Source organism: Melospiza georgiana, chromosome Z, assembly GCF_028018845.1.
Source record: "Melospiza georgiana isolate bMelGeo1 chromosome Z, bMelGeo1.pri, whole genome shotgun sequence".
Taxonomy (NCBI): domain Eukaryota; kingdom Metazoa; phylum Chordata; class Aves; order Passeriformes; family Passerellidae; genus Melospiza; species Melospiza georgiana.
Genome location: NC_080465.1, coordinates 28757413 through 28782939, shown reverse-complemented (window position 1 = coordinate 28782939; position 25527 = coordinate 28757413). Strand labels below are relative to the sequence as shown.

General features: G+C 37.9%; 1 protein-coding gene across 6 annotated transcripts in view; it reads right to left on the bottom strand.

Annotated features, from left to right (window-relative positions):
- Positions 1-8521: 8521 nt before the first annotated feature.
- AGTPBP1 (ATP/GTP binding carboxypeptidase 1) overlaps positions 8522-25527 on the bottom strand; it is a 62278-nt gene continuing 45272 nt past the window's right edge. For 4 of the 6 annotated variants that reach the window (XM_058044639.1, XM_058044636.1, XM_058044637.1 and 1 more), the window contains exons 26-27: positions 22614-22774; positions 8522-9255 (exon numbers count right to left, since the gene is read on the bottom strand). In XM_058044639.1, the coding sequence (XP_057900622.1) occupies positions 9081-9255; positions 22614-22774 (336 nt within the window). In that variant the 3' untranslated portion in view covers positions 8522-9080. Of the gene's footprint in view, positions 9256-10742; positions 10863-22613; positions 22775-24182; positions 24325-25527 lie in introns of those variants that run through there. The other 2 variants (XR_009115973.1, XR_009115974.1) reach the window with 2 other exon arrangements.

Genomic DNA, 25527 nt, shown 5'->3' with positions numbered 1-25527 from the left:
TTTTAATTAACAAGGTCAAAGTGATGGGCTTCTGTCCTGCCTTTCCTTTGTTTAGATTGTTAAATGTACCTGTACCTGTTAATGTCGACCTCACAATAACAGTGTCATTAGCAGTCCTAACAGGCATCGTGGGTTTTCACTGGCTTGTGTCTGTAACTCTTTCTGCCTAAAAATACAAGAGGATTGTGGCCCTCTATAATCTCAGACACAGCAAAAAGAGAATATTTAATAGGACAGAAAGATTGTAGCACAGGATTTTCACTGAGATAAAACTGCCACAGCACTTCATTAACTGAAGATATTAAACAATACTGAAAACAGGAACATCTGCATACACGGAGTAAATATGTCAATTAATGAAGAGAAACAAAACAAGCTTCTTTTGCTGCAGGGTTTTAAACAGTCTGTTTCTGCTAGGGGCAGTAATGTTGTGGCTAGATTAAGTAGCTCCTCATATCTTTCCTAGATCTGTCGACAATTGCTGAGTGAAGTTACAAACTCTTTCCCTGGTTCAATAGCACAGGTCCTATACCTTTTCCAAGCTATGAGAATAGAAATATATTCACATGGAAATTGTGTCAGTATAAAGAAACCCACTGGATATTTTTTGCTATCATATAGATACCTCTGGTATCACCTCATTTATGGGTTAATTGCTGACTGTTCAATACAACAGAGTAAATTAAAACAAACCAGAGAAAGAAGGTTAAGTGTTATTTAATGATTCCTGCTGGCATTTCATGGTCAATACTTGGTGAAAGACACATCCTTCTCCACTCCATTAGGCCAAGGCTTGCCTCATCATTAAAGACACCCTTTCAAAAGGAGAGCCGCCAGGGAAACACAACACAAATATGATCTTTAGTTGCCACTCAGTGCTGCTTGGAAAGTCTACTGTCCACAAAAATGGCTTTCTCCTCCAGCACTTCCACAGCACTGGTGTGCATCCTTCTGCTGTTTATTTTATTATAACATATTTACTGGCAGCCAGGGATATGGTGAAAATAATGATATTTCAGATGCATAAACAGGAACTCTGCCTAAAAATAAGACGCGGAGGGGATTGTTTTAATAACTGGCATCATGTAGGCATGTGACTATTTTACATATATAATACTATCAGGCAATGCATTCTAAGTGTACTGCAAGTCATCATAGCTTTTATTATAGCAATCAATACTTTGTATCCTTAAAGGATGTAATATAAATGCTCATCCCATTTTACAAACCTCGGTCTGGAAAGTGCATTGACCTACATTGTGAAAGAAGATTTCAAGGATGTCAGTAAAAAGAAGAAAACAGAAGCTAGGTTTCATGCTGTACATGGCTGTAACCTTGAAGCGCTAAATGGTCTTTTGCAGGAAACAGTATTGTACTGCTTCTTCTCCCTGCATACCAGGAAATTTCTTTATTCCAATCAAGACAATACCAAAATTTAATTACCATAAAAATTCTGAGTAACTGAATTTTAGAAAAGAGTTTTAGTGATCGCAGAAATTATACTGAATTTGTTTTACCTGAACTGTGTCATGTCCCCATCTCCCTCCTGTTTTTATGCATTAAAAATAAGTACATATAAGCTTCTGAAACCCCATTTCCGTATCTTTACTTTGCCATACCATAACTTCTTCTCTTTCTCCTTTGGAATAATTTAAATCCTTAGAACTTAGAGACATATCAAACCTTTCAGCGGGGAGTAAGAAAATGTCTTCTCAAATTACCCAAGAGTTAATCAGTCTCCAGCAGACACATTTGACTTAAATGTCTCTTCCTGCAAACCCCAGAGTTCCATCAACACATAAGGCTTCCCACACATAAAGCAGGGATCTCAGACACATGCCTTCCATCCTCAAACTGGAAAATACTTCTAAAATTTTGTTGTTGGACTCCAATTATATTATTCCATTTGTATGAACACCTGCTAAGGGTGAACATTAAACCTTGGGACATGAATCACTAAATTTCACAAGGATGATGATGTAGTTAGATCCTGGTTTCAAATACCTGAAGGGAGGTTGCAGCCAGGTGGGGGACAATGTCTTTTCATAAGTAACAAGTGACAAGACAAGAGGAGATGACCTCAAGTTGCACCAGGAAGTTTTTAGATAGGATACTCGGAAAGATTTTTTCACTGAGAGGATTATCGAGTATTGGAATGGTCTGCCCAGGAAGGTGCTTGAGTCACTGTCCTTGGAGCAATTTAAAAAGTGTTCAGATGTGGTGGAGGACATGGTCTAGTGGTGGACTTGGCTCTGTTCGGTTAATGACTAGACTCAAAGATCTTAGATATCTTTTACCAGTGAAACAATTCTATGATTCTGCATTTTTAGTTACTGCCTATCATGGACAAAAGGCAGCTGGGATGTTGTGACCTGCTATTCAAAGTCCAAGTCTGCTGATCACTCTACGGAGGCTCTGGTGGGCATTGGTCCTACATGCAGGGTGGGCTTCCATGCAATGTTCAGCCCGACAGAGCAACACCTCCCACCCACTGGCACACATTGGCACCAATGGCTCAGCCGGTGACTCCTATCCAGCTGCTCCCGGGTCTTCCCTAAGATTTCTATGCTGGTATTTTTTTCTTGAATCCTTGCTTGGTGAATGATCCCATCTTTGACAACCCTACTCACACCTCCAGCATTACCTTTCATACCACTTTGGGGATGTTCCCACAGCTGTGCCAGCAGCCAGGCCCCAGGTACGCAAGCAGTGTCCCATCCTGCTATGGCGTGGTGGGAAGCTCATCCAAAGATTGTGGAAAGGGAGTTTCACAGGTGGCCAAGTCATTAGTCAGGACCCATATGCCTTTGCTATTCACATCTACAAACCAAAAGGTACTGTGTTTAGCTGATTACATTTTCTTCCATTGACAGGGGTACTTCGCCCCATAGCCACCTTGCCCTGGTGGACAAGTCATGGAGGAGTGTGCATCTCCTTAAGTGCTTGTCGATGTGACCCTTAACAATCACTAATTGTAGTTTATCTTTCTGTCCCTCTCACTCCACCATAGAGCACAGCTTAAAGGCAAATGAAAATGTGTCCACCAATCTCTAGAGCTTGTGAGGCAGACACCACGAGGTGAACAATGAAGACCTCCTCCTCTGCTGTGACTGACAGCATTTTCTCCTCAATACAGGAAACTGTGTGAGAAGGAACACCAAGTGACTTGGATTCCTGGTAGAATTAGCTGACCATGAGGCCCCCTGCATAAGTACATCAGATTTGATCCATCTCCCTATTGGATTTTGGGGCCAGGTGCTTAGCATGAAGGGATTTTTAGAGTTAATATGCCTCTGAATTCACTCACAGATCTGAAAAATTATTCTTCCAAAATACCGTCTACTTATGTTCTAAACATTTTGTCTTTGGAAAAAAGGAACAAGTACCTAACATACTGACAAATAAGCTACTGTACTTAAACAGATGATTTGGGGAGTCTCCTTTCATTCTGGAACACAATCAGGTGTACATTTGATAACAGTAGCATTTTCAAGCAATACTGACTGATGGGATTCCTAGCAAAAAGCTTTTGACAACAGTAAGACCAGACCCAAAGAAGAGGACGACATCACTGGCTCATCACTTAAGCTAAAGGACTGACTTGACTAGACTGTGTGCTTTGGAAGAGGAAAGTAACCTAGAGCAGACATGATTAAACTGAGAGGGTGTAAAAGTGCACATAAGCACAATGTACTTTTAAATTGGACTTGTGTCTTTTGTGATTACACAAAAGCCAGAACAGGAGGCTGATTGTTGCAGAGAATCTGAACATTTTGCAACAACCTTCACAGGATAAAAACCCAAATAATTTATTATTTTGGAATACTGTCTGACCCAGTTTAGGACTTTTCATTTGGCACTCCAAAGCAATATATTGTGTGGGATGATGATCAAGGCCAAGTAGTAAGGCAGCCTGTTGGCTGAAGGTTTGTGCAGCACATTTCAGTTTGATTTCATAAAATGTACAACCAAACAATTTTAATGAGATGTCAGCTGAACTATCGTTAAGGTTTATATAAATACAATACCATAAAGCAAATACTATACAAAGTATTAAGGATCATTTGTCTTCCTTAATCTGTGCTTCATGTCTTGTTTGTACTGAAATCTTTTCATGTCCATTTTCTTTTGGGAACAAAATAAGCATGAATGCAATGCTATCAGCTAAGAGCATTTTATGCTATCACAGAAATTCATTATTTTTATATGTCCGGAGCGACAGCGTAAAGAAAAGTCCTATTTCAGGTCATTTAAAGTGAATATCCCCTCTCGATGTTCACAGCAGCATTTGATGTATGGAAGTACTATTGTGGAATTTTGTTAGTTAGATTCTTTTATTTGTTAGCATTCAGCCCAGTGAAAATTGACAGTAGTTATGCAATAATGAGGTGCTGCTAGTATATATTCTTCTAATCTACCATGGAAATAACCCCCATGCATGAGAATAAAATAAAATGCATGAGAAATAACCCCCATGCCAGAAAGAAGCGCACGCTCTAAGCACAAACATCTTGTGGTAAGAATGTTGCAAGGACAACAAGAGGCAGAATCTGGTTGATATTTCATAACCACATAATTTGGATCAGGCAATCCTATAATGCATCATTTCCTTTGATGATAAACCCATATTTTGTGCCAATGACTCTTTCCGAACTGCTTCAAAAGCTGTACAAAAGCTCTAATAAGAGCTGTACTGAGTGCACTAACACTACTGTATTTTGTTGGGGTTTTTTTTGTTTCTTTGTTTTTCAAGGTTTGTTTGTTTGTTTGTTTGTTTTTTAAAAAGACAAAAAGAAATACAGCACCTAGCTTTTTCTAATAACAAGAAATAAGGGAAGGTCTTTCATAGTTATGAAGTATTGTTTGGGGACTAGATGAGTTCTTTATATGATATTGTTAAAAACAGCCAAGACAATGTATTCTTTACTAGGTGTCACAGCTGTTTGGCATTTTGTATTTAAAGCCTATCTTTAAAAGCAACCTAGATTTAGTTTACTTAAGCCAACAAGATGTGAGCTCACATCTCATGTGACTTGCACCCTGATGCCCTTAGAAATACTAATAAAAGAGAAATATCCTAAGACTAATTTGACACTGTGACTATTGTAGATACTTAAAATTATTTAGACAACAAAATTTGTGAAGCTGTTCAACTTAAAGTAACATGACAGGTGTAGTTGAATTAACTGCAAATGTATTTACTAAAGTTACATTGATGACTCCTAGTAATCACTTGCTCTTTTCAGACAGCTGCATGAAACTAATAATCTCATTTTATCTTGAGCTTTCCCTCAAAAAATTGCTGAAATCTAAAAATTGCTGCTATAAAAACATATATAGTAAAAATAACTCTACTGCTGTCTGACTTGAATTGTAAAGGGATGACTTATTGAGGAATAATCTTATGCCTTTCCTAGATCAGATTAATATTCTGTGTGGGAGGGAAAGAGTCTCACCAGAAGGCTCCTCTGTGTGCTCTGCAAAGATCTTCATTGTATTTCATCCAGTCTTCATGAGTTTTACAAACATTACTAAATTCTCAAAAATTTTTAGATAGTTATAATTAAGTCAATTAATATGCAAATGTTACTCTAAGCCTGTAGCACACTGAGTTTAATTTCACAGAAAACAAAATATGTTTTTTAAAATGCTATGCACACTGCTGTCCTTGCAGGTAAGAACATTCCTGCAAGTGCTAGGATGAGGAATCCTTAATTATCACTAACCAATAATAGGAAAGCAAAAGATTGTAAGTAATCCTTTATTACGCATTTTTATTTGTAAGTATTGGTATTTGGGGCATGCACACTAACACTGCAACAATTATATCCATCACAGCATTACAACAGAAATAATGTGAAACCTTGTATTTTTGCATTTTGTGAACAGTGTTTACTGCTTCTGCAGTCTTATTTGAGATTCAAACCAAACTCCCTGGTAAGTCAGGCTGATAAAGATATCCACCTCAAAAAATGACCAGGCAAGATTTTGGCACAAATTGCTTTAAGTTATATTACACCAGGGGATGTCACCAGTGAAGACAAAGTACCAAAATTTGTGATGCAACTTGAATTATTTCTGGAAAGGGAATGGAGTGACTCATCGTCCAGCAATTACTTAGAAGCAAGACAGTAAATAACCCAGGTGTAATTATTTTTTATAGTCTTATTTGTTGTTATTAATGGAGGAAGATCTAGGGATATCTTCTTTGCCTATTCAGAACCAGTCATGCTTATAGCACACAACATCATTTAAAACCAAAGCCACATTGAAATGCCATTGCATAGAATAAAGACAGTCAATTGTGTGGAACAGACCACTCTCGATTTGCATGATTTGTGACAGTCCAAGATGCTGCCATTCTTTGCTATCATTCTGCCCATTTCTTCAGGGCAAATGCCACAGTAACATTTTCAGCCAAACACCACACTTCCCAACAAAACATAAGTGGGGCACCAGCATGTCTGTCAACACCACTGCAACAATGGCAACAGGTACTGAAGAAGGAATAAACAGTATGGAGCAGTTCTCACTGCAGCAGTTCTTCCCATGAACTGGCATCCCTGTGAGCACAAATGGAGACTTTACCTTTCAAAAGGCAAGTACTGGAAAATGTTTGAGGTAACTATTCTCATTTTTTGCATTTTCAACAATGTGTAAGATAGGGACAAAGTTTCATCTCTTGCATTAGAATTACACTGGCAGAAGCTCAGACCAACAGCTGCCATAGTGACATCTAACACCTAAGTGACATCTAATGCATAACTGCATTACAATCTAATGTATAAACATGTTCTCCTGAGACATTATATAATTGATAACTCTTTTTTTTGCACAGATTAAAAGTGGTAGGAGTCATGAGAAGAACAAATATACATACATACTCAGGAGAAAAGGACAATTTTGTACTACTAAGCCACAATTCTTTCTAAATGGATGAAGTATATTTCTAGTCTTGCCAGTAGTATAAAAATAGTTTTCCAAGATTAATACAAATTGAAATGAAACCTAAGAAGACATGCACAATGCAGTTAACAAACATGTGGCATCCTGCATTCTCTGAAATTTAAGTGAAATCGTTTATGAATACTTTTATTTATGAAAACTCCTCCCACTGAAGTAGGAACCCTTAAGGATGAAAATCTATTTACGCAGATAACTAGTATAAGACTGACAGGGCAATATGAGCATTTTGAACTGCTGTCATTGGACAGAAAAATAATTCAAATTCTGTGGCAAGGTTAATTCCTCCATCTGACAGGTTCCCAAATTCCTCTAATTTCAATGCAGAGGACTCCTCTTCAACAGGGTAATAAATAAATTTTCTTATTTACAGTATGTAGTTCACAGAACACAAGGAAAGATAACTTCCACAGAGAAAAACTTACAAAGGAACAAGACTCTAAATGTTTCCAACTTTTCCATGTTCTCCATCCCCACCTCTCTCCATATCTTTATTAATATAAATTTAAGTCATTAAACAAAAATACAGTCACATATAACAACAAGGAATCAAAACCCCTTCCCCAGTTTCAGAATCAGGATAGTATGGACAGGCATTACCAAACAATGCTGAATTTGAAAGAACAGATCCTGGTGCAAATCCAACCCCTGGCTGAAAAACACTGATACAGTTAATTCTCATAAATTTTATTCTTTTTAAATCCCTCTACTGAAGATGCCCTTCCCCTCTGAAATACAGTTTTATTTGGAACAACAAATAGAGGAAATCCTCATCAGTTAAAAACCTAGTATAAGTTAGAAATGTTATTCTTCATGTTCTTAAAGCCCTTGCGCATGGAGAAGAAAATGATTGCCACAACTGGGTCACATCAAGTAAAAATAATTTTTGAAAAGTATTTTTCATTGCAAAACATGTCAATTCTGTAAACCACAGACTACAACTCTCCTCATTTCTCTGTTATATCTTATTTTAAGCAGAGGCAAGAGGCAATTAGAATCAGAAGACGACAGCAGAAGATGAAGAAGTGTAAATCCCGTACCTGACAGCTTGACTTTAAACATGAAGAATACAGAACAACAGAATAATTAGTCAGCCTGGAAGAGACCTCAGGAAGTTACAGTCCAATCTTCCTATCAGAGCAGACTTAGCACTAGGTTGCAATCAGGCAAAAAGGTTTATACCGAAATGCACTATCCCCCTTAGAGCAGCTGGATTAGGTATAGAGTTAATGTGCCTCCGGTAAAGTGAACAGTTTTTAACTACATGCATATTCAACAAGAAAAATGGAGCAGTCATGTAGCTGAATATACATAGAGTGTACATACCCGACCTCTTCCCGGAGACAGGTACACTTAACAAGAAAACTTCTTCAAATTAAACCATGCCTATCTTATGGGTGAGTTTTATACAAGAGTCTAGTTCTTCTAAGCACAGGCTGCATTGGTCACTGTGCAAAATTCCTGAACTCTGAACAGACATTAGTAAGAATTTTCACCTAATACTGCAGCAAAACCACATAATCATAAGAAGCAAGAAACAAGTGCAAAAGTTCATACATCATGTTCTCATTTTTAATTTAATAATTACTGAATTGTTTCAGAGCAGGCACTGCATTGCTTCAAACACAATCAAGTATCATTGAAATAATGTCGAAAAATAACCTCTTCACCTCAGTATACACACGCGCATATACACAGACATACACAAATTAATTTAGAAAATCTGTACATATGTATTTTTCAGGAAGCAACTCAAAGAACTGTACCACAAAAAATTATTTTCTGTACTCTGACGCACTAAAAATTATAATCCATTTCTCTGGATTTTAACCCAATCTTCCCTGGAAGATAGAGTTTAAGGACACAAAATGCCATGCAGTACTATTTAGTAGAAAATGAACTGGTAAATAAATTTATCTATTTAGGGCTTAAAGAATACACAGAACTCCTTAAATAAAACAAATGCAAATTTATCAGAAATATTTACTGTCCTTGAGCTATGCAGGCCCCAGTTATTTGTGTTAACTGAAGCTTATCCCCTTTGTAGAAAACATAAAGGAAGTATATGACTGGAAATTCAGGATACTTTATTTTCTGTTACTGGCAGCAAAGCTGGTTCAAGAAAGGTGTATCCTTGTTGAATCTGGGTCTGAAAGTCCATCATCTTGATTAATTGCCTCATAATCACCCACATTATCAGCTAGTTCAACATCTTCATCATTGCTCTCTGCGCTGTAATCAACTTCTTCAAGGAAGCGAGGCTCATCTTCATCCAAAACATATGTAGTGGGGCTATAACAACAAGAAGCTCCATGAACCACGTTAAAAGTATTATTTGGATTAACACATTCAGACTATGTGCCCTGTCCCTTTCCCAACATACAGTAATCCAAAAATTACCTCAGGAAAGGGGCAGATTACCTGAAATGGGACTGGCTTTTTAGAAGAGTGTAAAAGAACTGAGAGACAAACCCATGCTTGTAATGCCTTGAACTAATTACTTAGTCATATACAACTCATTATCCAAATGTGCCATGACAAATCTGCTCCACTAATGGCCCATAAGAATTTAATGTAAATACAGCAGTATCAGAAATTGCTGAAGAAGAATCCAACTACCTAAGGACACCTAAGCCATTGTGGTAGGGTATAAACAAACCCCTGTATTTTACTGAAACACACACTTTACTGAAAAGCACTGTAACCAATTACTTTATACATATCAGAGATGACAAAACAAGGGATCGTGGTTACACCGACATTTAAGTTCCCACACAAATCACTTAACTCTCATTGGATTCTCACACATTTGTATCCTGGTAAAACTTAAGATCTGTCAAGCATTGCAACTCTGAGGCAATGCACTTAATGAACTGATGCTCTGCCTACAGAACAGTCTATGCACTTAACTAACAGCATCGAAGAACTTTAGTGTTAACTGGAAAAAGGTTAAAATACAACTTTCTGATCCTCTCACCTCCCTAGAACAGAGACAGGGATGATGGGGGAGGCAGAAAAGTGTTTTCCAGATCCACTTTTACTTGGGAGATAAAAAGCTATCTGCTTATAAGCACTACGTGCTCCTAAATATTTCATAAGTATTTTTACATTAATTTTAAGCCTGAAAAAGATTTTGTAATGCATTTTATCTAATAATCAAATCACACATAACTCATACAAAACAGTGAGAATGTTCTTATTGAGAAACTTATTATAAAGAACTTGTAGAAATATTTGCATATTAATTTTAATTAATTTTCTCTGAAGATACACAAAACCTAGCTTGTCTGTGGCTTTATAATTAAAGGGACTAATCACTGCTTCTTTCTGAAAACCTTTTAGGAGCTCAGCTGCACCACTTCAAATCTAAAATGTTATCTCTATTCAATATAAATCAATTTCACTATATTCTTCCTCTACCTGTAACCTCAATGACATGTCACACTGTAGCATTTTGTACTGTTGACAGTTAATTCAAATACTGGGAGAAAAACTGTTCCCTAGCTTGGGGGCGGGGGGGGGGAAATATTTGCATTCAAAACTATCTGTATCATTGTTCACTAAACAAGCCTGTCTATTAGCTATACGAAACAGAAAGCTCCACAAATCAAAACACTTTATGAGTTATTTAAGCTGTAATTAGGGCAATAACCCACTGATGGTTAAAGAACTGGGTGTTTATAATTGTTTCCATTTTAGGAGAGACAAAGAGTGAAGAAAATAACCAGGATGTTTGCTAAGAAGTCTCTTTAATTTCACATACGATGAACCCAACATACAATAAGGATACATGTTTTGCATGAAGCATCTGTGGGAGAAGCAGCAAAGGAATACAAATTTTTTGTTCTTTCATCCTGTGATGCTTTCTGCCCTAGGAAGTCACCACACACCAACAATTCCTTTAAGGAAAGAAGAAGTTGGGGAAAAAAAAAGTTTAAATGTTTCATTTATTTAAAGAAACAAATCAAAGGGACTTCAGATGTATCGCATTCTGACAAGTCCACAGATTTTTTTCAATCTGTGCTTCTTATCGCTTAACACAGGTACCGATTAATTAATTTTCATATGCAAGGAACTCACACTTCAGTTAAATCCACACAGAATAGACTGTGTAATTCACAGGAAATGGAGCCATTAAATCTGAATATTGACCCAATATTATGTCAAAATTCTGAACACTGACAGAAAACTACAATGAGCTATGTCAAGGAGAAATATTCTACCAGTGACAGTGGGATGTTTAAGGCATTAGAGTAATCACTTATAAAAATTCATCTTAGTGAGGTACATAGAACAGTAAAGCTCTGAAAAATTCTATCCACTTTTTTTAGTTAATGTCATTATTTGGATACTAAACTAACATAGTTCATTAAGAGAAAGCAACCAATAAAGCCCACCTTATGGAAAAAAAACCACAGAACTGGGCACACAAGGAAATCACACAGTTCAGCTCTTCAAAGTGTCTTCTCATTTCACATAATATGTCCTGTGTTATATCGTCTTGAAAAATACACAAGTATACTTATTCAATATACTTTTTTAATAGTTGCATTGATTTATTTTACCTACTCATGTATGTGTAAACATGTAGGCATGCCCCTAACTTGTGAAAATTCAGGCACTGTGAGCAGTCATTGAAAGCCAACCTGTCTGCTCTAACACATTTTAGACATTTGCTCTGGCACATGTACATCCAGAACTGAGGGATACGTCTCACATTTAATAAAGCAAAAATCAACATTATATGTTATTTTCTCTATTCAAGAGAAGTACCATTAGAATAGATCAAAGATTAGAACAGATGTTACTTAGAAAGCTATATAAAACTTTAAAATAAAAACTGTCTCGGAAATCTACTGCACAATAGTCTTTGCTTTCTAATACCATCCAGAGCAGCACAACAACACGACTTCTCAAATCTGTACTACTCAAATAATACTATAATATTTACTAAGGTTATTTTTTCCACTTTCCTTTCTAAGTTTTCATTCCTCATAAAACTGTATTCAAACTGTGTCACATACTGCTTGTATATTTGCTTTCCCACGAGATGTAGTCTTTTGATGTAGCAAATGTTAGCCTTGAATATTTAACTTTTCAGTAATCTCTGTTCTAAAGGTTTACATGAATCTGAGAAGTGTAATTATTTTTCCACTGTTTTACTGAGGCTGGATCAGAAGATATATAGAAATCAAATACCTGAAAAAATGTCTTACTGTTTAATCAAATTCTTTATTTGCCTCCCTGCTGCTCCCCACCCTCAGCGTATCTTGTAGCGATATATTTTTAGCTGCTGTCATGCTGATTCTATGGGTTTTAATTTCCTAACTTTTCCCTTGGGCTCTTTCTAATTAACTTGCTTAATAATCCTTCCTCTACTTCTACACTTCCTGCTTTTTCTTTTAAAGGAAACTATTATTTTGCTCAGGTTAGCAGAGGTTGTTTATCCCACACCTACAGTACTGTAATGCAAAGGATGCCCTGATTTGTGTATTTTCTTTGAGGTCATGGCTGTTGAAAGAGAATACTATATGAAATTCTGAAGTTCTGCATATCTTTTATGGGTAAAAAGATGAATTCCTAAATGCCTGATTAATACACCTGATATAATACTATGGTCTTCAAGTTTATGAAGAACTTTAAGAATATCTCTTTCATTTAAAAGAGTATTTTCTTCATCATCTGCCACTGAATACACTGAATTTAGGAATTAATACAATATTTTTCTAAAATGTATTTTAATTATTAAGTAAATCCTACTTTAATTATTAAGGTCAGCCAGGCGCACACAGCAGTGATATCAGCAACAGCAGTGGCAGCCAGGGCAAGTTCTGGGGGCTGAGCACTAGAACAAGCTGGGCAGGGCCTCCACAGTCAGAGAAACATGAGTAAGAGCTGAGAGACCCACCAGGAGCCATCAGCTCTTATGAGTGAGGCTGACACGGCGTGAGTGCTGCCAGCAGATTTGAATGGCCCAGGAAAGTGCGAGTGACCAGGGCGTGGTGCCATGGCCAGGACGTGGCACAGCACTTCCCCAGGAAGGGCACCCAGAAAAGGCCACGTAATTGTACCTGGGAGGAAAAGGACGCAGTCTCCTTCTGTAACAAAAATGGCATCCACATATCAAGCTGTCAGGCTAAAACCAAGAGACCACAGCCACCTTGGGTATATGTCTAGACCCAAACAGACTTGCTGAAGACTAAAAGAACCTGGACCTTCAGCTGCAGGAAACTCCATAATCTGAGAGTCCCCCTGGACCCTGAAGGCAGAGGTAGTTGCCATGGGTGCAACCATGCCCAGATAGATAACCTGCCTTCTGCAGGTTGCCATGTTGTGTGAGAAGCTCATCAGGCAGCATATGATCTGGGAATCCAAGCAGGAGACTGAGGTATGAGATTATGCACTGACACAGGCAGAGAGGCAGCTGCTGCCTCAGAAGACCTTGGAAACAGAAGGTACATTAGCATCCAACCCTGAGATAGGCTTTATTGATTTGTAAGGCAAGGGAGACTGGACCTCATCTCTGCTTGGAGCAAAAGAAAGAGTCTCCCTCTTGCTACCAAAGCACCCCTACATAACAAATATGACAGTATGAGGTTCGGAGGAGAAAACTCCACAATATGTAGTCAAGAACAAGAAAAGGAGAATGCTACAAATCTGGTAGCATTCAACAATTCATACAAGAATGAGTGCCACCAAAAGTGCATGAAGCATGGCAATTACTGGAGAATTCTCACTGAGACACAGGGAAACAGCCATTTACCCTCCAGCCTCTCTAGCAAGATTTCCTGCCTATCAGGGCCACCTTCATCATGTCACAAAGAAGTTACCAAGACTGGTAAAACCAGAGGATTATCAACCGCTCCTATGCTTTCATGCAGGGTTGAATAAGGCTGCAACTATGAGATTGTGAAATATCAAAAGGGATTTCATGTCTCTTGGAAAGACGTTGAAGGGATCAGGAACACAGTGTTCTCTCCACACCTGGAGACCAAGAGCAAATCATGCCTTACCCATCTGATGGCCTTCTATGATGAGATGACTACAACAGCCAGCACAGGCAGGTCAGCATATGTCACCAACCTAGACTTCTCTAGGGTCTTCAGTGTCCCATGTGACATGCTTATCTCCAAATTTGAGAGACACGGATTTGACGAGTAGACTGTTTGATAGGCAAGGAATTGCCTGAATGGATGCAGCCAGAGAGTTTTGGTCAAAGGCTCCATGTCCACATGGGGGCTGGTGACAAGTGGGGTTCCTCAGGGCTCTGTCATGGGACCGGTGCCCTGTAAGACCTTCTGCAAGGACACTGACAGTGAAATCAAGTGCTCCTGCAGCAAGTTCGCAGATGACACAAAGGTGAGCAGTGCAGTTGACACAATAGAAGGACAGGATGCCATCCAAATGAACAAGCTTAAGAAGTGGGCCCAAGAGAACCTCACTAAGTCCAACAAGTTCAAGTGCAAGGTTCTGTAACTGGATCAGGGCAATTCCAGATAAAGCACAGACTGGGAAAAAAAGTCATTGAGAGCAGCCCTGCAAAGCCTCGTGGATGAAAAGCTGGACATGAGCCACTGGTGTGAGCTTGCAGCCCAGAAAACCAACCCTGTCCTGAGCTGCATCCAAAGCAGCACGGTCAGCAAGGTGAGCCAGGGGATTCTGCCCCTCTGCTCTGCTCTGCTCTGGGGAGATCCCAACTGGAGTGCTGCATCCAGCTCTGGGGTCCCCAGCACAAGAAAGATATGGACCTCTTGGAGTGAGTTTTGAGGAGGCCACTAAGCTGTTCAGAGGGCTGGAGCACCTCTCCTAAGAAGACAGGCTGAGAGAGCTAGAGTTCTTCAGCCTCAAGTACAGGAGGCTCCAGTGATACCTCACTGTGGTTTTCCACTACCTGAACAGGACTTACACAACAGAGGAAGGATGACTTTTTACACAGTCAGAAAGGGATATGACAAGAAGTAATGTTATTAAACTAAAAGAGAAGAGATTTAGATTAGATACTAGGTAGAAATTATTTACTGTGAGGGTGGTGAGGCACTGGAACAGATGACCAAAGGACCTGTGGATGCCCCATCCCTGGAAGTGTTCAAGGCCAGGTTGGACGGGGCTCCAAGAAATCTAATCTAGTGGGTTGCATCCTTGTCCATGCTGAAGGGGTTGGAACTAGATGATCTCTGATGTCCCTTCCCATCCAAGCCATGTTGTGACTCTATTATTTTTAAAAACTATCTTACTCACCATGTGTTTTTCATTTACATTAATGCTCAAAACATATTAAAATCTAATAAACCTTTTCACAAACATGGTATATTTTTTTCAAAATAATATTTTTATTGTCCCATAAAAGAGATACTTGGGATTTTTCGTTATCCACAAGACTCAATTATGGAAAAATTAATCCACAAGGTAGACGTAACCATTACCAATTTGAACCCCATGGAGATCAGCAGTTTTTTGACACTCCAGGGGATGTGTATACATTTTACAACTTCGGAACAAAAAATTAAGAAATATTCCCCGTCAAAGTACGGAGAGTTGCAGCTACCTGGGGAGTTGGGAAAGGAAGGAGAGGGAATTCTGAAGTACTAATGATCTCTTATAAAACTGCTTTGTCATGGGAGGAAAAAAAAATCTTCAATGAGAAAGACAAGTTATAAAGTATCACAAAGGAATTGTTTCTCCATACTTTCCCTTCTAATTTCTCTTTAGTGTCTATATTCTCTTCTGGAGATTAGCAATCCTGCTGCAGGAGGCAACATCACATAAACAACTACAAGTGCTGTCCAGTTCAGTTGCTCTTAACCTATGTAGTTTTTGTAAGCAATAAGGAAATTTTCTCAAGGGAATTTCCAAGGTTCAACAGGATGCATCCAATGCTTTTCCAAGCCATAAGAAGCTGGACATCCAAATCCTCTTTAATTATTTTTTTTTAGGTATCTTCACATTTAGAGTTACAAAATTTTACTCCACAGTTTAATTACAAGTAACATCAACACATTCTATGTGTTCTCACCCTAAAATATATTTTATGAAATTCAAAACTGAATCAAATCAGCTGGGATTCATCAATCATTTACTGTGGGCCATACTAGTATTTGGGTCATACCATCAAGAGTAGAAGAAAACTTTAAAGAATGGTATGAAGAACATATAAGCAGTTCAGCACATTTACTGGTTTTTTGTTTCTTCAGGGTTTTTTCCCTTGATTACTAGTTTCCTCATTTTGCCTAGAGATGACAAACAGTGCTCTGAATACTACAGTCTATACAGAATTAAAAGCAATCACTTTCACTGAGGCCAGAGCAGGGGCCTGGTGCATGGGCACTGCTAACAAGCCCAAAGTGGAATTCTGAATCTGATTTTTAATAGCTTTTTCTTCCAACATTCAGAATGGGACAGACTAGCCAAAAGCTGCAGTATAAGATGCCTTCTTTTCAACACAGCCGTACTCCCAAGGTACTGGAAGAAAGGCCAAGAAAAGCTTCAATGCTGCAGGACACTAAGAAGGAAAAAACCTTTAGTCCCAGGTGAAGAAGATCAGGAATATCCAAATGTCTGGGAAAAGTTTAAGACTTATTAGGAGCGGGGGAAAAATAGGGCAAAAACAGATTTTATCTGACAGCCTATACAGAAATCCCTTGTAAGACTTTGTACACACTCCCACTGCATATACCACTCACTCCTTGCCTAAGCAGTCTGATATTTTTTTCTCAAGTGTAAAACTAAGTGCAGGAAATGGATTTTTTCATCAAGTTTCTCCCTTCCCACAGCTCCTTTTGGCTGTCTGCTTTTTCTAACATTTTCTAGACATGCTGGGTCCCAAAGCTCAGTCTGCTTCTCTGCTATAATTAAATCAAAATTAACAAACACAACTACACCATGTTCTAGAACACACCAATAAGCCTCAAAAGAATCATTGAAGTGAATTAGAATTTCCAAAAATTTTTGAGCAGAGCATAAGTCTAGTAAGTCATAACAGTTATGAATGTGGTCATTTGTTTTTTTTCATTGCATATAGACCCTATCAAAACTGTCAGCACAACAACTACAATTCTCAATACAAGACCAGTATTACATTTAGTCTAATCTTTTCCATTTGGAACTGGGATGAAAACACTGTCAAATGGGTTGGAAATAATTAAAGAAAAACTAAGTGTTTTATTCATCACACAAAAGGTTAAAGTTCATTGCCAGAGGGAAATAAATCTACTTACTGCTTTATTTTTCTTGTTTCAGACATGGTTCAAAATAAACTCATGCAAATTCAGCCTATGTGTAATGAAATACTGGCAATATGTTCTAAAATATTAACATGTACTTGGTCATTATAATTGCAACCTGGAAAAACCAAAAAGAATTTGACAAACCCTCAAAATCATTTGCAAAAAATAAAATCAGGGCTTCTGTGTTTAAACTTGCCTGCTTAGTCTTGAAAGCATTAAAACTATGCTTTGGTATAAAGTAATACTAATAATATCCAAAAATAAAAGAAGTAACTATTATCTTAGTAATTACTCTACTGTAACCCTACAGGAATGCTACAGCTGTGTAAAAATATTCTGTTTTATACTTCCTATGGATGAACTTTTAACCTGCTTTTCCTGTAAGTAGCTTCTAATTTGTCTCTAATCACAAGTAAAAAGCAGCAAATCATAAAGAAAGTATAAGCAGTTCTTTGTTGTACTAGAAAAGTGAGAATTGAAGTTTGGACATATAAAACAAGAAGCTGTCTGACTGTATTCTGACCCATGACTATCTCTGAAGACGAAAAGAAGAAAGCTTTATAAACTTTGCTTGACAGAGGTTCTTTGTATATTTCTACCACTGAACTGAACAATAAATGCACACCTTGGCTGAAAAGATTTTTTAAAATATGGCCTAAGATATACAGCAGAACTCTGCTTCTCAGCCTCTGGCAACAAAAGAATGAGACCACCTCTTAACTTCACCTATGCCAGTATTGATCCCTTTGGCAAAGAATAAAAGAAGATAATGTGCAAACTTGAATAATATACAGCGCTTTTATTGCTAATATTGGAGGTTCTGTGAACAAAATTGTAGTTTCTTATTTATCATAGAATGGCTTGGGTTGGAATGGACCTTAACAATCATCTAGTTCCAACTCCCTTGCTGTGGTCAGGGACATCAGATTGCTCAGAAACCCAGGTACAAATACACAACACATTTCAGTCTTAATGTCATATTTTAAATTAAATAGTTTGAAGCCACACATTCAGTTTTTCCATCACAGATTCTGACCAAGTTATACAGTATTGCTAGGTGAACACTAAGAGCAGTTGTACCTATTTTCTCACTTCATGCTGCGCACTTTTCTGGTTTATGTTTTAGCGTTCTTAGATTTACATTTAATGACTTTAAGAAATAAAGCCATCAGGACTTAAACAGTTGTTAACAGATTCCTCCAATAAACGTCAACATTTCTTATGTCAGTGTTCCATATAGATTAACTCTTACATGCATAGAATCTGATTTTTTCCCACTCTCCTAATTTCTTTAGTGCAGAAGCACTTGGTTATCACCTTTCACCATCGTTAGCTGTGTAACACCCAAATGTCATGTTAGGGGAAACCATTTAAAAAAAAAATTTCTAGGTATAAATTCACTTTTGATACACTGAATGAATTTATTTAACCATCTCTCTCCAATTTAAAATTTCATCTTGCAGTAAAATTATTTTTGTGATTTTCATGATCTAGTCTTTTGGATGGAACTGAACCTGCTGGGTTTTTTTAAGTTCCAGAGTACTGGTTACTTTTTTCACAGATCAGGATTATAAACATTTCCACATAGAGTCTCAGTAATAGTAAGCTTATCATGAGCCTAATGTTACATTTTACCTGTGCTCATATGTAGCCCACAACATTATGCAGAACTAAGTCTTTTATCAGTGCTTTCTGAAAATCCAGGCTAGAACAGTCCCTGTGCCTCTCATTTCCCAGCAATGAAATGTAAACCAAGTCAGAGGCAGTTTTCCCCTGTCCCCAGCATCGCTGTACTTCACGTGCAATTAGTTTACACAGAGAATAATTTTTTAGAGATAGCTGGATCAATTAAGTATTTTAGCTGGTAAAGGAATTTCAGACTATGTGCATCTATTAAAATACCATGACTTGCTGTATTTCATAACATTAAAACGAGCTATGCATTTACATTTGTTCCTCTTGTCATCTAGCATTACTGAAGTTTGCTATCAAAGAGAAAGCAAACACGCCATCTCACCCTTTTTTATTCTATTCTGATACTAAAGTGGTTTTGATGGGTCTTTAACTTCCTAGCAGATTCTAAGGGGAGGTGACTTGTGTATGATATGACTTTACTCAATTCAACAGATGCTCTCATATGGAAAATCCAAGGTAAGTTACATTAACAAACAGAAATCCAGCAGATAATGGTTAGTTCATAGATAATGGCTAGTTCACAGCAGATAATGGCTAGTTTTTCCAGAAAACTTTATTCCAGACAATAGCCATTATCTGTGAACTAGGATGCTCACTTAAACCCAAGATGCAATAGAAAATTACCCATGCCTGAGGCAGCCAATAATATAAAGTTACATGGGAATCTGGAGCTGTTTTTCAATGCCACTCTCATGGATTAATTTCTCACAACCACATCTTGATCCAAAATGCTGTAACTGAAATTTAGTATTTCAGAGACCTATTTATGGTGCAGCTTTAGTTCCAATAAAATTGACAGTGACATAACATGAATGGGAAAAATATCACAGTCTTATTAACATATAATTGTAGCTGCAAATGAAAAAAAAAGTATGATAAATAGGTGTAACATGTAGGCACAATTTCCAAGTTAAACATGCTGCACATGAGGAACTCAAGAAACACATGTACTGGCTGAAAGGCTATAATTTAGATGCCATCCACAATAGCTGTCAAGTGAAACAGCTTAATAGCCAGCCTATATTTATGGAAGAATTACTATTAAAAAAATTATTAAAGCATATGTTGTGGTCGAGGAACAGTATTCTCCAATTCAGTACTTCCGCAAAACCATGTGCCACCTCCCCTCCCTGCCAGCTGGAGGGACAAAATACAGAGATCACAAAAGGTTGAGATCAGAACAATTTACTGGAAACAGCAATGGGATAAGAAAGTGAAGGGTAACAGCAACAATATTAATAACAAAAAATATAAGAAAATAAATGATCCACAGAATACCAGACTGCTCCATCTGCCATGTTTTCTCCACTGTGAGGAACCTCTTATTCCATTCCCCCTGTGCCTGACAATGATGTGAGGTGATACAGAATAACATCCCTCCTAGGTACTGCAAAAATTAAACTTGTCCTGGATGGAACCAGGATGGCATATATGACAGAAATGCCAAGGGAACAGGATCTTGGCTGCTTAAGTTCTGAGAGAGACAAATGCAACTAATCTGTGATTTTTAGAACCCTGTATTCTAATTACCTACATTAGCGCTTAAATTTGAAGTTCCCAAATCACCAGCATTCAGTACCTTTTGAAAAAAGACTTGTAGACTTTTCGTCCTTTTCACAAAGCAGGGTGAAAAGATTTTCTTTTTTGGAAGAAAACTCAGGAGGCCATTTTGTGCAACGTCCTTGCTCTAGTGGGCCACCCAGTTTGCTGAGAATCACATCAAGACAGCTTTCAAGTATCACCTGGGATAAGACTATCCTACACAGGAAGGTTGTTCCACTATTTGAGCATCCTCACAATGACCATATATATATGTATATACATATATGCTGCTCGCTTTCTCCACCACTACCCCTTCTCCTTCCCCTCTCTGAAAATGGCGTCAAGAACTGGAGGAGCAAACGTAAAAATTAAAAGATGAGATAACAACAATTTACTGGAAGCATCAGTGAGAGAAGGAAGGAAGCAACGACATTAATAACAAAAGGTAAAACACAATGGAATAATTTATATAGAAAGTGCATTACCAGACTCTTCACCTGCCACAGTTTTTCTCCCCCTAGGCTGACCAGAAACGAGGGAGTCTCTTACTCCAGCCCCTGACAAGTGATGAGATGGTATCAAGTAACAGTAGGGTCTGGCCAGGCCCCCTTCTGTTTATGGTAAAAAATTAACCCTGTTCTGGCCAAACCTAGGGCACCTTTCTATGTATTAAATGGTTAATGCAATTTCCTCTATGGTTTGTTCTCTTAGCCTGTCAGCAGATACCACTGGAAAGAGCCTGGCTCTACCCTCTTCACAACCTCCCTTCAGGTATTTGTATACATTGATAATGCAGGCCTTTTGAGCCTCCTCTACTCCATACTCGCAGTCCTTGCTCTCCCATCATTACCTCCTGTGAGAGGAACATCAGACCCTTCAACATCTTAGGAGCTCCTCACTGGACTCTCTCTGGAAGGTCCATGACACTCCAGTACTGAACAGCACAGTCCTCCAGGCGTGCAGGCCTTGCCAGTGCTGAGGAGAGGGGAAGGATCCCATGCTGACTACTCATGAACACTCCCTCTTCAAATAGCCGCAAATACTTCCCAGGATTAGTTGCTTGATCGCCTTATCAGGGATCACAGTGAGACTGACCAGCTTGTAATTCCCTGGATTCTCCTCCTTGTTCTTCCTGAAGACAGGCAGGATATCTGATTTCCTTTGAATATATCTGTCCCAATCACTATGATCCTTCAAAAATTATTGAGTGGCTTCACAGTGACATCAGTGAGCTCCCTTAGTACTTGTGGATGCATCTTATGAGGACCTCTGGACCTAGGTAAGAACAGCTTGGTATTCTCCAACCCATTCCTCTCCCACCATAGGCAGGCCTTCCTTACTCCGAACCTTCCCCAGTGTCTGGGTCCCTAGCACACTAAGAGCTGTTCTTTCTAGTAAACGCCAAGATGAAGTCAGTACCTCAGCCTTTCACATGTCCTGTGTCACCAGGGCTCCTGTCCCATTTACCTGTAGGCCCATATTTCCCCTAAAATTTCGTTTACTACTTACACACTTACAGAAGTTCTTTGATTACCCCAAACCCACTGACACTATCTTTTCCAGGAATCACGAACTCAGCTTTAACCCAGCAAGCCTATCTACAGCTTTAAGAATGGGCAACTTAGTAACCTGGTTACTGAGCATACAAATTTCTTCAGTGACCCAAACTATTTAATGAATTTTAAATTCTTCAAGTCTTATTATATGTCTCCACCAGAGGAGAAATAAGAAAAATAAAGTTAGGAAGAAATACTTACAGTTCTTACTGCTTTACCTCACATACTTTAGGTCTGTTTAAAAACATTTTTAATACCACTGCAAATAAAAGAAAAAGAAAAAAAAACCAAAAAAACAAACCCACTTTGAAAGAGACAATTGAGACTTAAGACCTACTACTGAATTTTATGGCCCACAGTAACTACCAAATGACATTAAAATTGCTAGTGTTTATCCCATCTCCAAATGTGGAATATAGTCTAACTCTGTCTGTATTGTTTTCTTTCAAACATTGAAGCAACTGAATTAACACAAGAGATCTCCAACATATTCAGATTATTGTTACAGTAATGTCACAACACATCAGCATTGTTTTTGATAAGTGGAAGAACATTTTTGAAAGAATCTTTACACCACTTGAGAAACAGCATTTTTTTCCCAAAATAAAAAGAGAATACAATAAAAGTGTACTACCTTGTCACTTTACAGCTTGACTCAATTAGCTCATTTTCAATATCCAACAGATTAGAAGGCAGGTTGTATTCCAAAGGTGAGGACATTCTTTTTAAACGCAGCAAGCCAACACAGAACTTTGCTCCCATCTCCTCCAGTTCTCTTGTACCTATCTGCAATCCCTAATTTCAAAACAAGATTTAAAAATACAAAATAGGTACAGGCAGATTGACACACACATACTGTAGAATAGCTCTTTAGGTTAATATTTTCTTACTTTATTTAATATATTCTCTTGCTTTTAAAGACAGAACAAATCAAATTTGTAGAATAAACGCTTAGAGTATCAGAGAAGACTCAGGAATACCTACATGATTCCTTCATGGCTGAACAGACACATTTTTGGGAGCTTCCTAGTCTACACTCCTAGCACCCCAAAATTAACAAATCTTTTCCTAGTAGTACTGGAAAAGAGGCAGAGATAATGTCTAGGTTCATAAGTATAAATTATTTTAAAATAAGAATTTGAAATACAGGATTCCTCAATATAAATTTCATCAAACAGAATTTTAAAAAGGAGAGAATTAATAGCATAGCTGTCATCAAATTCATTGCTATGTTTTGACACATAGGTAAGACTACCTAAGGCAGCAGTTACTCCATGAGACAGATGTCTCTTCCCTGCCTATAAGTTAGAGGCTACATGTGTTAATTCTGAAAGCATTTATTCACGTATTTAGTAATTAAAACTAACAAACAAATTCTCAAAAGCGATAGCTCTTTTCTAACTTGAATTACATAGCCAGGCATTTTCCTCTGCAAAGACTATTTAAAGGTAGAACTTATGTAATGCTCTCCAAGTTTACATATCTAATAAATCCTCCCATCAGGTAATTCTACATTTTTAATTTAGCCAGAAGTGCAGTATATAGGGACATAACATCTGACCTCAACTACTTTATAAAAGGAGTAACCTAGACGGAGCCTCAAGAGTTATGTAATTGGCTAGTACTAACTGTATAGACACTAGCAAATTCAGCGGCACAACTCCACTCAATTTCCCCCTTTGCAATTTCTATATCTCTGGAGAATCTAAAAAGACTTTAGCTTGGATCTTCTCAACCCCTTAACATACAGAATAGTTAAAAAGAAGCTTTGACAATACAAACAGGGAAACAGAGGAGCCAGGAATTGGTGGTAAGCTAAGTCATCAGGTATGAAAGAAGCAAAAAGAATGAAGCAGGAATAATTTTACCAAAAGCCAGGGAAAAAACACATAAGTTTTGTATGTGTTGCCACACTGACACTGCATTTTAAAAGAAAGTATGTTGCTCCAGATACGGTACAGCCCACACATTCTCCATGTGCTGATTTGAACATACTTAATAGAAGAAAAGTTTGATTTTTCTTCTGAGTTCTTTTTTTGCCTTGATAGTACTCATAAACAAGGTGCTTTTTAGTAACAAGAAAGATAAATCTATATCCAGGATTCTGAACAGTGCCATCCTCCGGCCAAATGGTACTGAAACCTGTTAGCAGTGAACAAGAGTTGAATACTTGAGTATTATTCTTAATAGTAATACTACTTACCTCTTTTATAATGCTTTTGTGCTGTAGGTTTCAAAGCACTTATTAATAAAGGAAGAATTATCCTCACTGTACTGATGGAGAAATGGAGGCAGAGAGGGTTGAAGCGATTTGCACAGTGTCTCACAGCATGTCACTGACCCCGCTGGGAACAGAAATCAGTTCTCCTCACTCAGTGCAGTACCTTATCCACAGAGACCAATTTTGTGGCTTTGTTTTGTATTTGTTTGCACATCATTAACTTTCGAAGACCCCAATCATAGCTGGGGCTCCACTACGCTAATCACAGGAAGACACAGTCCCTGCCCCAAAGAGATTAAAATAACATTAAGGTCAAGAGGCAACAAAGTATTTAGAAGAGGAAGGGGAAAGGTAACAGTCATCTCACTGTTACACAGGTTACTAATGTGCACGATTTGATGGTTCAGAAACTTTTCCAGTTATCATCTGCATTTGTTGCTGAAGAATTTATCGTTAGTTGGCAGGTTCCTTATAGACAAGGTATGTCTAACAGAGTGTCTCTACGTTGAAAAAGGACAAGAGTACAGCATGAAGAAAAGTGCAAAGACAATTGTTATAAAGATAAATAGCGTGTGCATGTTGTGTGGCTGCTATTTTTAGCACAGCAGAAAGAGGATGTAGCTAAAGAGAAACCTAAATGGAGCAGATTGGAGATGGATAACTGGGAAACACCTGAAGGATAAATTTTGAACTTACTACACTGAAGGGTCTACATAATTGTGCTAAAAGCCTGATGCCAAATCTTCCTTTGCTTCCATCATTTCTTTTAATCGTAAGGGAGAATGTAATATTACACAAATGCCAAATATCAAATTTCCTAATTGATTCTTCCATCAGCCAAACCTCTTCACTTCCCTGAAACAAGATCCAAAGTCTGGTTCTGGAAGTCACCAACACCACCATGAATTGTGCCCTTACTAAGGGACCTGAGGTCAACTTCATTTTCACTGAAGCCTTGATTGCACTGTTTTCTTTATCTTCTAATGATCTTCAACTGTTGTTCTAGTACCTTTAACTGAGGCTAAGCTACTTATGTGCTACAGGCATTGCTTTTAAGCTCAAGCCACCTCATCGTAGCTTCTTTTTTTAAACTAAATTTAATTTCTTTTTTCTCTACATCTTATACAACTATCTTTCTTCTAGACAGTAAAATTTTAGATGGAGGGTTGAAGTCTTCCTTACTAAGCGTGTCATGAAGGTACCTTCATATCAATAGAGTGTCTCAGTGATTAAATTTTGCCACTTGAAAGAAACAACAAAAAACAAAGGCACAGCAGACTGTGACCTCAATGGAGAAGAATATTCCTATAATACCTACTTAGTAAAA